We start from the raw sequence: 12,931 nt of genomic DNA, 5'->3' as shown, positions 1-12,931 counted from the left end.
AATTGTTACAATTATTTATCATCTAGAAAATTCGTACCTCAGACATAGAACTTCTTCTGTTTATTAATTTTCATACCTAAGGGATACTAACTACGATTCTATCAACAGTATTACCTATGATAGATTATGTAATGAAAAAGTTTGAAAAATAAAGACAAGAATTATAAGGTTATGAAAAGTATCATCCAAATTTGACAAGAACAACACGACTTACATAGAAATGGTTCTTATGGATGATAAGATAAGTTGATTATTTTCCATGATTTTTTCAAGTGATGCTAGATCCATTTTATAAATATTTTTTGTTTATATTTTAAGTTTATTTGAAAAATAAACTCTTGCACGAATTAAAGACAGTGCGATTTTATAGATTTATAAGTGAGTGCTAATAGCCTTTATATTTAATTTATTTTAGAGTGTGATAATAGTCAATATGTTTATTGGTAGATTTAACTATTACTATATTATTTATGATCACATTCAGTATATATGTCTGATTTATTGAACAAAGTATATTATTAAAATCGATTAATAACTATTTCAGAGTTAATCCAAGTAATACTAAATTAAAAAAAAACAATGCATAACATATTATTATTTTTTAATCAAATTATTATAATTTAAATTAATTTTAAAAAAATAATTTAAAATTATAATTTTAATCTTATCACGTGTATGGCACGGGTAATTACACTTGTTAAGTATAATTAATAAGAGCAAGGTTTAAAAAAAAAAAGAAGTAAGATTTGATGTAAAATTAGAAAGACTGTTTATGGGCTAGAGTTCTGCGGTCTAAGTACAAATGTGGGAATGATATCATTCCCGTTGTTGGAAGAAAAAAGAATGACTCCAATATTTGGAAAGGAATCTGTTCGACCTCGCAAGATGTGGAGCGAAACTCTATTTGGAGAGTTGGAAACGATTCTAAAATAAATCACTAAATGACTTCTTGTTGGTTTCAGGAGACTAGGATGCAAATAAGCTAAAGATTTGGCTGCCGGAGAAATTAGTGAAAAAAATCATTGCGATGACACCTCCCTCACCATGGAAAGATGATGACCAATTGGTTTGGAACCTCTCAAATGATGGAATCTTCAACCTCAGATCAGCCTATAACTCCCTGGATCGTAATCCTTCAATGCCGGTCCAAGTCTTTAAAAAGGTTTGGAAGTGGAATGGTCCTAAAAGGATCCAGTACCTTCTCTGGTTAGTAACTAATGAGGCTATTCTTACTAATGCTACAAGAGCCAGAAGACACATGACAAACATTGCTAACTATCCGAGATGTAACGCTGAGGAGGAAACTACCATTCACGTCCTTCAAGACTACCAATTTGCCAGAAATGTATGATCTTCCTTTGTTCCTCAAGATCGTTTGGGTGAGCTTTTTAACACAGATTTGCGGGAGTGGATTTTGTTTAATCTGATTCAAAGAGGTAACTGGTCATGCACTTTTGGAATGGGAATATCAGCCCTATGGTATGATAGAAATAAGTTGATTTTCGAAGGAAAAATCTCTGCTCCAGGTGCGGTTGCTATTTCTATTCACAAACGGACAACTGAAGTATTAAATTGCTTGAGAAAGAATCTTATATCAAAGAGCAGCCCAACAAGTCATATCACCTCATCTGGTGGATACCACCGCCGGAGAGTATTATAAAAATCAATGTTAATTGCTCGTTTTATTCGCACAATAATAACGTTACTTGTGACGGGAATTTTAGAGATCAGTGGGGTAGATTCTTAAAAGGTTTTTCATACAACCTTGATAGTTGCTCCATAATGCATGCAGAATTATGGGCCGTCATCAAAGGCTTCGAATAATAACGACAAATGATATTCATCATGTCATCATCGAATCAGACTCTAAAATGGTTCTTAATTTTGTCAGAAATGGATGTCTTAATTCTCATCCTTGTGCGACCTTAATAAAAGATATCAATATCCTTGCAGGACGCATCCCCTCTTAAGTGGAATCACATTTTTAGAGAAGCAAATACTGCCTAGCCAAAAAGGATTAAGAGCTCCCAACGGACTGCACATTTTTCATGCACCACCACCTGATTCTCTTTACTTTTTGTTTTTTTATTTTCATGGTTGCCTTCGGCTAATTAAGAGACACAATTTGAGTGTTTTCTCGTGTTGTTGGGTCCTTGACCTTCTTTTTACACCAAAAAAAAAAAAATCAGAATACAATAAACATAAAATTGTAAGATAATTTAAATTGTAAAAATGTCTAATTCATTAAATTTTCATAATTGATTCATTTATTCAATACGTAATATTTAAATTGTAAAAATTAATAATAAAATCGATATTTTAATTATTTTGGATGGAAATAGAAAAAATATTGTCCTTTCGATTTAATTTGTACTTCTTTAAGAAAGGTACAAACTAAAAATTTATATCTTAAGATAGAAAGAAACTTTTATTTGTCTCTTTCTTTATAGTTATATTTATTACCGAATTCTCCTATTTATATATTTAATTTTATGTTCTTAATACACAAACCAATTCAAGCAACCAATTTGCATTTGAAACCGCTCATAAATGATTAATAAAGAGTACCGTATAAAACTTTGATTTGTAGTTAGAGGAATAACTCCAATCCCAGATCACGTACAAACCATCCTTTTATTTAAGATATGAAATCACACAAATACACAACAATTTGGAATCTCAATGATAGAAGACAGTAATAAAACTAAAAGTTGTCATACTAATTCATTTCTTATTATTTTTGGCCATCATGGTTCATTTTGCTGAAATTTAATTAAGTACAGCAAAGCTTAAGAGCTAGACTTGAGTGTGTTTCCGATATCAATGACAAATCTATATTTCACATCTGCTTTGTAAAGACGGTCCATTGCTGTGTTGATATAGTCAACAGGAATGACTTCAATCTCAGCTTTTACATTATGCTCAGCCGCAAAGTCAATCATTTCTTGAGTCTCCTTTAACCCTCCAACGCTACTACCAGCTACTATTTTTCTCCCTGCCACGTTATCAAAAACACTTGAACAACTTCATAGCTACTAGCAAATATTATATTATTAATTACTTAGTCATAAAAATACAGAATATTTTTTTTATGCTTACCCATGATTAAAGGAAACACTGGCAGCTCTAGCTTCGCTACTGCACCAACCAATACAAGCTTTCCATGAGACTTCAACATTCCAAGCAAATGTAACAAAGGATGATCTGCAGAAATCGTGTCAATAATACCATCCATTGTACCAATAACACCCTGCAAAATGAAGAATTACACATTTCTTTATAAGCTATAAAACACAAATTGTTAATGCTAAATGTATACGAAAAAATGATGCATATAATAATGTTCTTATTTATTTGTCAACCGAATCACTTATCTTAAAAATTTAAACCGATAAAAATAAATAATATGAATAATTATATTTCTAATACCTGCATCTGATCTTGGTCAGTGCTTATGACAAAGGAGTCAGCTCCCAAATTTTCCAACGCCTCCTTCTTTTTATGAGGCGATGTACTAACAACCGTGACCTTAGCGCCAAAGGCTTTGGCGAACTTGACAGCCAGGTGGCCTAAGCCGCCAAGACCAACCACAGCAAGATGTAAACCGGGCTTATCGAGTCCGAAGTACCGGAGGGGGCTATAAACTGTAATCCCAGCACAGAGCAGAGGGGCGGCTGCATCAAGTGGTAGTCCGTGGGGAATTCGAATCACGAAGTCCTCGTGGGCTACCATGGTGTCGGAAAAGCCTCCGTATGTGGTGGTGCCGTCGACATTCTTAAATCCATAGGTGGGAATCTTTTTTGGACAATAACTCTCAAGGTTGTCAACACAGCTTTGGCATGAACGGCAGGAGTCAACCATGGTTCCAACACCCACTTTGTCCCCAATCTTGAACTTTTCTACCTTGCTTCCCACCTCTGTCACTTCCCCAACTATCTCATGCCTGTATATATATCATTATCATCAAGGATTTTTTTAGTAGTTGATATCTGTGCTTATTTATTTCTGAGACAGAACATAACAAAATCTATTTTAATTTTTGTATACTATGAATTAGGAATGAAAGATACCCTGGTACTAATGGATAAATGGAAACGCCGAAGTCGTTCCTGGACAAGTGAAGGTCAGTGTGGCATATTCCACAGTACAATATTTTCAAGGTCACATCTTTCTCACCCGTTTCCCTGAAATAATTAAATTGGACATTCATTAAATCCTCTCTTCTTTTGGGCAATCATAATCATAATTAGATCTAACAAATTACTCGCTACTCAGCACATGCAAGAGTTCAAATAAGGTAAAGTGAATGAACCTTCTTGAGAAGTTAAAAGGGGAAAGAAAACCAGTAGAATCTCTTGCTGCCCATCCGAAAGCCTTCTTAGGATGCTCAGATTCATGTTGTGATGCTGCCATTTGAATCTCTCAATTTCACAAATCTTAAGGGAAGACAATAATGGCTTTCTAAGGCTAATAAGTGCTGTTAAGATATTTCACTAAGAATTTGTACTCATCTGTGAGCTCGCATTTAATTTGCCGAAAGCGATTATTGGCTAAGTCCAACTCTAACCTCAGCTTATTGGCTTCTTTTAAGACTCCATTTAAGGGTTTATCGTTAGCCAATGAATTACTGCATATACAAGACGGGATTCGAATTCTCAACATTTGTTTAAACGAACAAGTGAGCTTACTCGACCAACCCAAGTTGGTTCTTTCTTCGTAGATATTGATGTATATTAAATCATAAAGAGGGCTGCGTTATACAATTTTATTACCAGAATTATGTCTCCTTGTAAGTTGTAAACTTGTCAACGTCTTACCCCGGGGCGGCTAACATTTTATACCATTTTTGTTACCAATTCTTTATCATTTAAGATGCACGGTGTACCTTACCTCACAAAATACGAATAACATTTTTTATTTTTGGAGTGTTTTTATACAAATTAATTTACTGTTTTTTGGTGCACTTAAAAAATATGAATTTTTTTCTTTGAAATTAATGCATATTATTAAATTTATTTTTTCTCACCAATTACTTCTATATCCAATATAATAAAAAATTGTAAGTAATGATATACCAAAAGATTAATGTAAATAACAGAATTTTTTATATTCTAATACTTGTTGACGTATTGAATGAGCTATATAGATGTTGACAGTGTCTGCTGATAATATTAAAGGTTTAAAACCGTAAAAGTCAATTTTTCAAGTTTGATAGTATTTTTTTCCGTTTATTTACATGGGCCAAATCCTCCGTCGACTTGGTCATGTGACGCTCTCCCTCTGGATCGGGTCCAAATCCTCTTTATTTTTTTGATACGACGAAATTGTTTTCCAAATTTTTTTTTTATGATATCTGCTAGTTCAACAACCCAACGAATAATTCATTACAAATTTAAATTTTATTTAAAGGTCTATTTTTAGCCAATTACAATCCAAATTAGTTTCAAGAACCATGATATGCTAATTTGATTAAATAAAAAAGTCACCATCCCACTTAGCCTATAAATAGCGAGCAGAATATTCATTAGTTCCAACACACTCAGAATCTTATTTGTTTCAACATAATTACTACGCCTTTGAAGTGAAATAAATACAAGAATACACTGACATAGATTCAAATGGCACCATCATCACAACCTGAATTTGAGCATCCTAGGAAGGCTTTTGGATGGGCAGCAAGGGATTCTTCTGGAGTTCTCTCCCCTTTCAATTTCTCTAGAAGGTTCACTCCATTGTTTTTCTTAATATAATGAAAATGGACCGGGTGCTGATCATGAATTTTCAAAGTTGCAGGGAAATTGGAGAGAAAGACGTTGCATTAAAAGTGTTGTATTGTGGTATATGCCACACGGACCTGCACATGGTGAAGAACGACTGGGGCAATTCCATCTACCCAATTGTCCCCGGGTATATATGCTTTCTACTTCTTTATGAATTCATTTTTTAAATTAAGTCAGATTTATTTAATTTCAATTCTAATAGTTAGTTACTAAGTCCAAAAGTAAAATTAGTGATTTATATTAAGGTGAAAACTCAGGTGCATTCGACTTCACGTGAAGTTGATAGTTATTCACGTGAAGTTCGTTAGATGAAAATTTAGTCAAATCAGTCAAATCATCTAACTACTTTTAATTATCTATTTGACGTGAAGTTGACTGCACCTGAGTTTCCACGTACTTTGATTCTTGTTGTCTCCTTGCACTTTTGATTCATTTCAAATTTTCAGTATAAGCTAATAATGTGAAAAATCACCTTTAACAGAATTGGTTTTTGAAATAAACAGGCATGAAGTAGTTGGCATAGTGAAAGAGGTGGGAAGCAAAGTACAAAAGTACAAAGTTGGAGACAAAGTGGGTGTGGGATACTTCGTAGAATCTTGTCGCTCCTGCCAAAATTGTATTGACAATCTTGAGAATTACTGTCCCAAAAACATTGTAACACAAGGTGCCAAAAACATCGATGGTACCACCACTTATCGTGGTTACTCTGACTCAATGGTTGTTGATGAACTCTTTGTGATTCGAATTCCTGAAGGGCTACCTCTTGATGCTGCGGCTCCTCTCCTTTGTGCTGGGATTACAGTGTACAGCCCTCTTAAATATTATGGGCTTGATAAGCCTGGTTTGCATGTGGGTGTAGTTGGGCTTGGTGGGCTTGGCCATATGGCAGCCAAGTTTGCCAAAGCCCATGGGGCTAAGGTCACTGTCATTAGTACTTCACCCAACAAAAAGGACGAAGCAATAATTCATTTAGGAGCTGATTCTTTTTTGGTTAGTCATGATCTAGAGCAGATGGAGGTAAAATATAAATCACACTTAATCATTTAATTTTGACTCCTTAACCAGATAAAGTCTTAATTAGAAATAGAGAACAATGAGGAATTAACAATTGTCATTCTATAGGGTGCAAAGGAAAGTTTGGATGGCATCATTGACACAGTTTCTGCTCTTCATTCCATTATACCTCTAATTGGCTTATTAAAGACTCATGGAAAACTTGTTATGGTTGGGGCAGTTTCGAAGCCTCTGGAAGTGCCAGCCTTTCCTTTGATTATGGGTAAGTGTATAAAGAATATCTTCACATGCTATGTCTTAACAATAATATAATGCGTAATTAGAAGTGGAAATGATTATGATGGATAATAGATTTTACAAAAAATGTTATTTGTATATTAAATCAGTGGTCAATATATTTATGTATAAATATATGTGTAGTTTTTTTTTAAAGTTAGGAGTGAGATTCGAACCGTAACCTCTATGTGAGTATGAAAAGACTATGTGTAGTTTAATTTATTTTCAACGTATATTTATATTTTAACATGTATTTTATATTAGTGGCTAACTTTGATGATTGATTTTAGTGCATAAGTAACATAAAATTTTAATATGATATATCTAACTTAGAGTAAGAATTGATAATCAAGAAGATAAAAAGAGAGAAAATTCAGGTAAAAGAGAATTTTATTAACATTCAACATTATTTTTATATTATAATTTCGTCTAACATTCTTATATATTAGGAAAAAGATTACAATTTTTAAGTCAATAATAATTCTCAACATGTTTCTTATTCCTTCAATTTTTCTTTTGATCTCTTATTAATCTTTGTGAATTCACTATTTTATTCTTATTTATACATATTTGGATACTAGAAAATATTGAAAATTAACATTTTAAATTAATCATAACTAGCCAACGTTTGTTTCTTTCTTTAATTTTTATTTTTTGCTCTCTTAATCTTTGTCAATTTACTACTTTATTAACTGTGTTAGTTAGACGGAAAACAAAAGAAAGAGTTAATGATTAGAATAACATTAAAGAAATTAGGGTGGACCAAATGCTAGTGTATGTCAACATAAAAAGGTTTTGAAGTTAACAAACAAGTAATTTTCATTATTTTTAGGAAGAAAACTTGTTGCTGGTAGTCTGGTTGGAGGGTTGAAAGAGACACAGGAAATGATTGATTTTGCTGCAAAACATAATGTGAAGCCTGAGATTGAAGTTGTTCCCATGGATTACGTGAACATTGCAATGGAGCGCCTCGCTAAAGCTGATGTCAAATATCGATTCGTCATTGATGTTGAAAACACACTAAAACCAAGCTCTTGAGATTTTTGCTCCAGAAAAGAATAATGGGTGAATCAATGAAGAATGATTAAAATTACAATAGAGAGTTTCATCTTTATCATGTTTTTCAATTTAATTTCCTTTTTATGTATTTTAAATAAAGTTGATGTTTCTGTAATTTGACATTTCAGTTGTCAACAAAATTTACATCTTATAAATAAATTTAGTATGTGTTTGAAAGCTAAAATAAATATGATTCTTTTTATTTTAACTGTCTCAACATATTTAATTTTTTTATCAGTAATTAGTTATTAATATTTAATATAGTTTCTGAAACTAAATTTTATAGATTATAGTGAAATTTAGATTTGAAAATATAAAATAATAAAAATTATGAATTTGAAAGACTATTTTTAAAATTCAGTCCTCTTCTACACACTAATACACACAAATTTTATAGTTAGTCACTTTTTATGTATACTTTTTTTTATTAATATTTTTTCACTTTTTAATCCATTATATATATATATATATATATATATATATATATATATATTAATCTTTTTCACTTTTTAATGTTTTCAATTATTTTAAGGTGGATACTAGAACAAAGACTTTATAATTGTCTTCATATGAAAATATTTTTTTTTACCTTTGGATAATAGATTTGATGGTTAGATTTTGATATTTATAAAAGTGTTGTTTTTATTTAAAGTGTAGTTAAATAAATAAATCAAACTTTTAAACAAAACATCTTTATAAAAAGGTGTTTTTATCATCTTCATTTGAGTAATTGCCTTATTTTATTATCAAAAATAAAAAATATAAAAGAAAAGTGTAACCAAAAATATATTGTGTCATAACATTCTTTATTATTTTTTATTTTTTATTTTTTGGTTAACATAACATTCTTTATTACTAATTATTTTTGTCTTTATGGGCCTTCTTTTAGCAACACTTTTTTTCTGGTAAACTCTCCAAGGTATCTTTGATAACAGTGTAAAATATGGGTTTATTTGGTAGTTTTTGTGTTGTCCTGGGCTTTTTAGCCCAATCATGTTGGACTTTTAAAAAACATTACAGTTCCAAAATGTTTATTTACAGTTTACCCAAAAACTAACTCAGACAGAAATAGAGATACCCAAAATTTCTGACAAGAAAAAAGAGATACCCCAATGATGGATTTTTTTTTCTTATATAAATAAAAAATTCATTATTTCTAAAAAAATAAAAAATAAAACAACGCTATTTACTAGAATACAATTTTTTTTACCAATTCGCCAATGAGTAGGCATTTGACTAGTTCGACAAGTGATTAGACGATTTACTCTTCAACCATGCAGTCCGCCCAACTTAAATGGGATTAAAGCGCAATATCTAAACAAAATTATATCATGATAAATAATACTCTTGTTTTCATTTTGAAAATAATGATTTTTATTTGTAAAAGAAAAAAATCCTTTGGAAATAATGATTGTTGCCTAAAATAATTCTTGTTGCTAAATGCTATCATTTCAAAAGTGCTGGAACCCTCCCCAGAAGGACAGCTACATTTCCTCATCTCCAGTGACTTTGAATTGCAGCGATTTCTTCGTTGTTTGATGGTACCCTTTTCTATGTTGACGAAAATGCCCTTTAATTTAAAATGAACTTGTTGGTTTTATATAACAACTAGGTAATCAACACTAATCATACATTTCTTTCAATTCCCTCTCAAACATACAAATAATAAGTGATTTTTTCAAATATACTATTTTTTATTTTTTTAAACTATTATATTAGTTTATCCAAGTGAACAAAGAGAGAAGGAATAGTACGTAGATGAGATAGAATAAAGCATACATTAAACAATGAAGTGTGACAATCCAACATGAGCAGGGGAAAGGACAGGGGCAATGCAATGAGAAGAAGTGAAGTTGATGGATTATATATTGATGGGTTGGATTATGGGACTATTACTATACAACAATAGTGACATGTCACAGCACGCTCCCCATTTTTATTACCGTACTCTTCTACCTTATCCAATCTATCCAATATCAATTATGCACTCACATATAGAAAAACACACTTAACTAATATATAATATAATAAACACAAATATAACTAGTCAATAATGTATATAGTTACGTTATTTCTATACTAACTATTGTAAATAAATGTAAATAAACGTCTTTTTAAATTTTATTGAACCAAAACAAAACATAGGTATTTTATAAATAAAAAATTTGTTTAAGCTTATATATTTAAGTGTATTTTCAAAACTATTTCAAAGTACACTAATATATATTTATTTATGTAATATTTGTAGAAAATATAAATACTTTAACTAATTTACTTTAAAGACTTTTATATATAAAATAAAAAATATAAAATTACAAAAATCTTAAGAAATAAATTTAGTTACATCTATGTCTTTTCTTTTTATATGTAAGTTGTGGTTTAAATTTATAAATTAAGAAAGAGTATATAAAAAATAAGATACAGATGTAACTAAATTTATTTAAAAAAATTATAATTTTATATTTTATAAATTTTTTTTAAATATATTAGTATATTAGTAATCATTAATTTTAATTATATATTATATATATTTTTTATAATTAATATTAACGGTTAAAATGATTGAAGTTGAATATCGATAAATTTACAAATTTTTTTATTTTATATATGAAAAAAAGATCCTTGCTTTTAAGAATGAAGGAGGAGTTGATGATATTGATGTGCAGCAGTATCATTGGGACAGTGGAGATTGCTTCAGAATGGGATGATGCATCAGTAGCTGTCCACAACAACCAAAGATGCATGCATGCATGCATGGAATGGATGAGATGTGATGAGATTCACACATAGATAAAAGGACAAATAATACGTAGCTATATTTTACCTTTTTATTTTTATATGTATTACTATTACTATTTTTATTTTATTTTCAGTCAACCCCATATTTCATATCAGAGGTGAAAGCGATTGTTCATTTGACGAACCTTAATACTTGACGTAGGGAAAGTATGCTTCTGGATTTTTGTCGTTAACATTTATTATTTCCATCGATTGAATAAATGAAGTACTAATAACCATATGCATTGCAAAAATATTTATTATTTATCACTTCCTTTTTGCATTTATTTGTTGTGGCAAGTAAATGGAAGTGGAGATTCTGAGCATGTTTCAGTACCCAGCTTTAGTTTCACTTCTTGTTCATTGCTATTAGTACCTGTTAGTAGTAGACCCCATATTTCAAATCAAATAACTTCAAAATGACTTTGTTTATTCTTCATATAGTATGTTGTTTGGGATGGTAATGGATTTCATGGGACGGGAATTCCAGTCTCGTCTCTATTAAATAAAAGGGTCATATTACATGTACATTAAAATTAACCATTAAAATTAGTCATCAGTATAAAATATATATTGAAATATAAATACATATTGAAAGTAAACTAAACTATATATGTATTTATTTATATATAAATATATTAGTGGTTAATTTTAGTAGCTAATTTTAGTATACAAATAATATTTCTCTAAATAAAATACTTTCTGTTTTTATCTTATTTTTATTATTGATCTTCGTTTTTTTTTTTTGAAAAAAATAGATATTCGTAAATATTCATAAATATTAAATTTTAATTTTTTTAAGTTTATATAAATATAATAAATTTATTATAATTTAACATAATAACATATATATAACAGTATTTAAGTAATTTTTTTTTACAAAAATTTTATAGATTTTCATAAAAGATACCTCAATCTCCACTTCATTTATGTTTTTGAGTAATGCTTGGGAGATAAAAAAAAACAGCCATAATTTGTCTTATTTAGCATTCATTAATTGTCGCAGTAATTAATAAATACTAAATGTTTTTGCATGATTTATTTTTATTACTAAACATTTTCGTTCTCATAAATATGGACATGTGCGAATTTTCTTTTGTCATCTCTATATATTGTTAATTTTTTATAGTTGAAGTACGTGACTGTTTTAATTTTATTTTATTTTCTTCGTACATTTGGACATTTGGTATAGGCCTAATCAAAATTGCTATATATTAATTAAATCATTGTGTGAACTCCATCAAATTCAAATAGTATGGAAGGACTTCCATGAAGTCACTCACTGTCCCTGCTCTAACATGTAACATGTTGAATTTAATGCGCGAGGACCCGGGTAAATTTTGTTTCCTCTTTACTTGTAAGCAGTAAAAAATAAATAAAAAATAAAAATAAGTTATTTTTTGTCCTTCATAAAATAAATATAAATAAAATAAAATTATATGACCAATAAAATTCATTATTTTTAATCCAACACTATGATATATAAAAACTTTTCACATCAAATAAGACACAAATCAATTTGTATAAAATATTTTACTTTGACACATACATTACTTAATAACACTCGGTCCCAGCATACACTAATGTGCTTCTTGGGATTCTTTGTATTTGCCAACGGATAACAATGTCTAAGTCTTAAAAGAGAGAGTTATGCGTATGTGTAGTTTATTGTGTGTTTTACTCCTTTCCGCGTAATTTTATAAATTTATATAAAAATTCAACAAAAACAAAAATTAAATTCACCTTTGTCAAAAAAAAATATTTTTTAAAAAATTTTCAAGTTTTTTACCCTCATATCCTTGCAAATCACCTATAGTGCCCATTATTGTTAGGCATTTCATACCTAAATGTCACATATATAATTTTTTTAAGTCAAATATCTAAGCTATATATTTTATAGAATTTATATCTAAGCTATAAATAGTTCCCAAACCAAAAAATATTGGATGAATTACATATGTTTAAGGAGATTCTGGATTTAAATCTCTCCAGAAGCATATGCTTGTTATAGACGAAAATCAAGA

At 29.8% G+C, this 12,931-nt stretch overlaps 2 protein-coding genes across 2 annotated transcripts; one reads left to right on the top strand and one right to left on the bottom strand.

Annotated features, from left to right (window-relative positions):
- Positions 1–2,613: 2,613 nt before the first annotated feature.
- LOC112799972 (probable mannitol dehydrogenase) lies at positions 2,614–4,739 on the bottom strand. Its single transcript, XM_025841992.2, has 5 exons — positions 4,313–4,739; positions 4,071–4,184; positions 3,430–3,943; positions 3,100–3,250; positions 2,614–2,995 (listed from the first exon to the last, which is right to left on the bottom strand). Exons 1-5 carry the CDS (start codon positions 4,411–4,413, stop codon positions 2,790–2,792), a joined length of 1,086 nt encoding a protein of 361 aa, XP_025697777.1. The 5' UTR covers positions 4,414–4,739; the 3' UTR covers positions 2,614–2,789.
- A 754-nt stretch (positions 4,740–5,493) lies between these two features.
- Positions 5,494–8,317, top strand: LOC112799970 (probable mannitol dehydrogenase 3). The gene is made up of 5 exons (XM_025841990.3): positions 5,494–5,722; positions 5,794–5,907; positions 6,284–6,797; positions 6,903–7,056; positions 7,903–8,317. The coding sequence occupies exons 1-5, from the start codon at positions 5,619–5,621 to the stop codon at positions 8,106–8,108; spliced, it is 1,092 nt and encodes a 363-aa protein (XP_025697775.1). The 5' UTR covers positions 5,494–5,618; the 3' UTR covers positions 8,109–8,317.
- Positions 8,318–12,931: the final 4,614 nt, after the last annotated feature.

The sequence above is a fragment of the Arachis hypogaea genome, chromosome 5, assembly GCF_003086295.3.
Source record: "Arachis hypogaea cultivar Tifrunner chromosome 5, arahy.Tifrunner.gnm2.J5K5, whole genome shotgun sequence".
Taxonomy (NCBI): Eukaryota; Viridiplantae; Streptophyta; class Magnoliopsida; order Fabales; family Fabaceae; genus Arachis; species Arachis hypogaea.
This window is presented reverse-complemented; position numbering and strand designations above follow the sequence as displayed.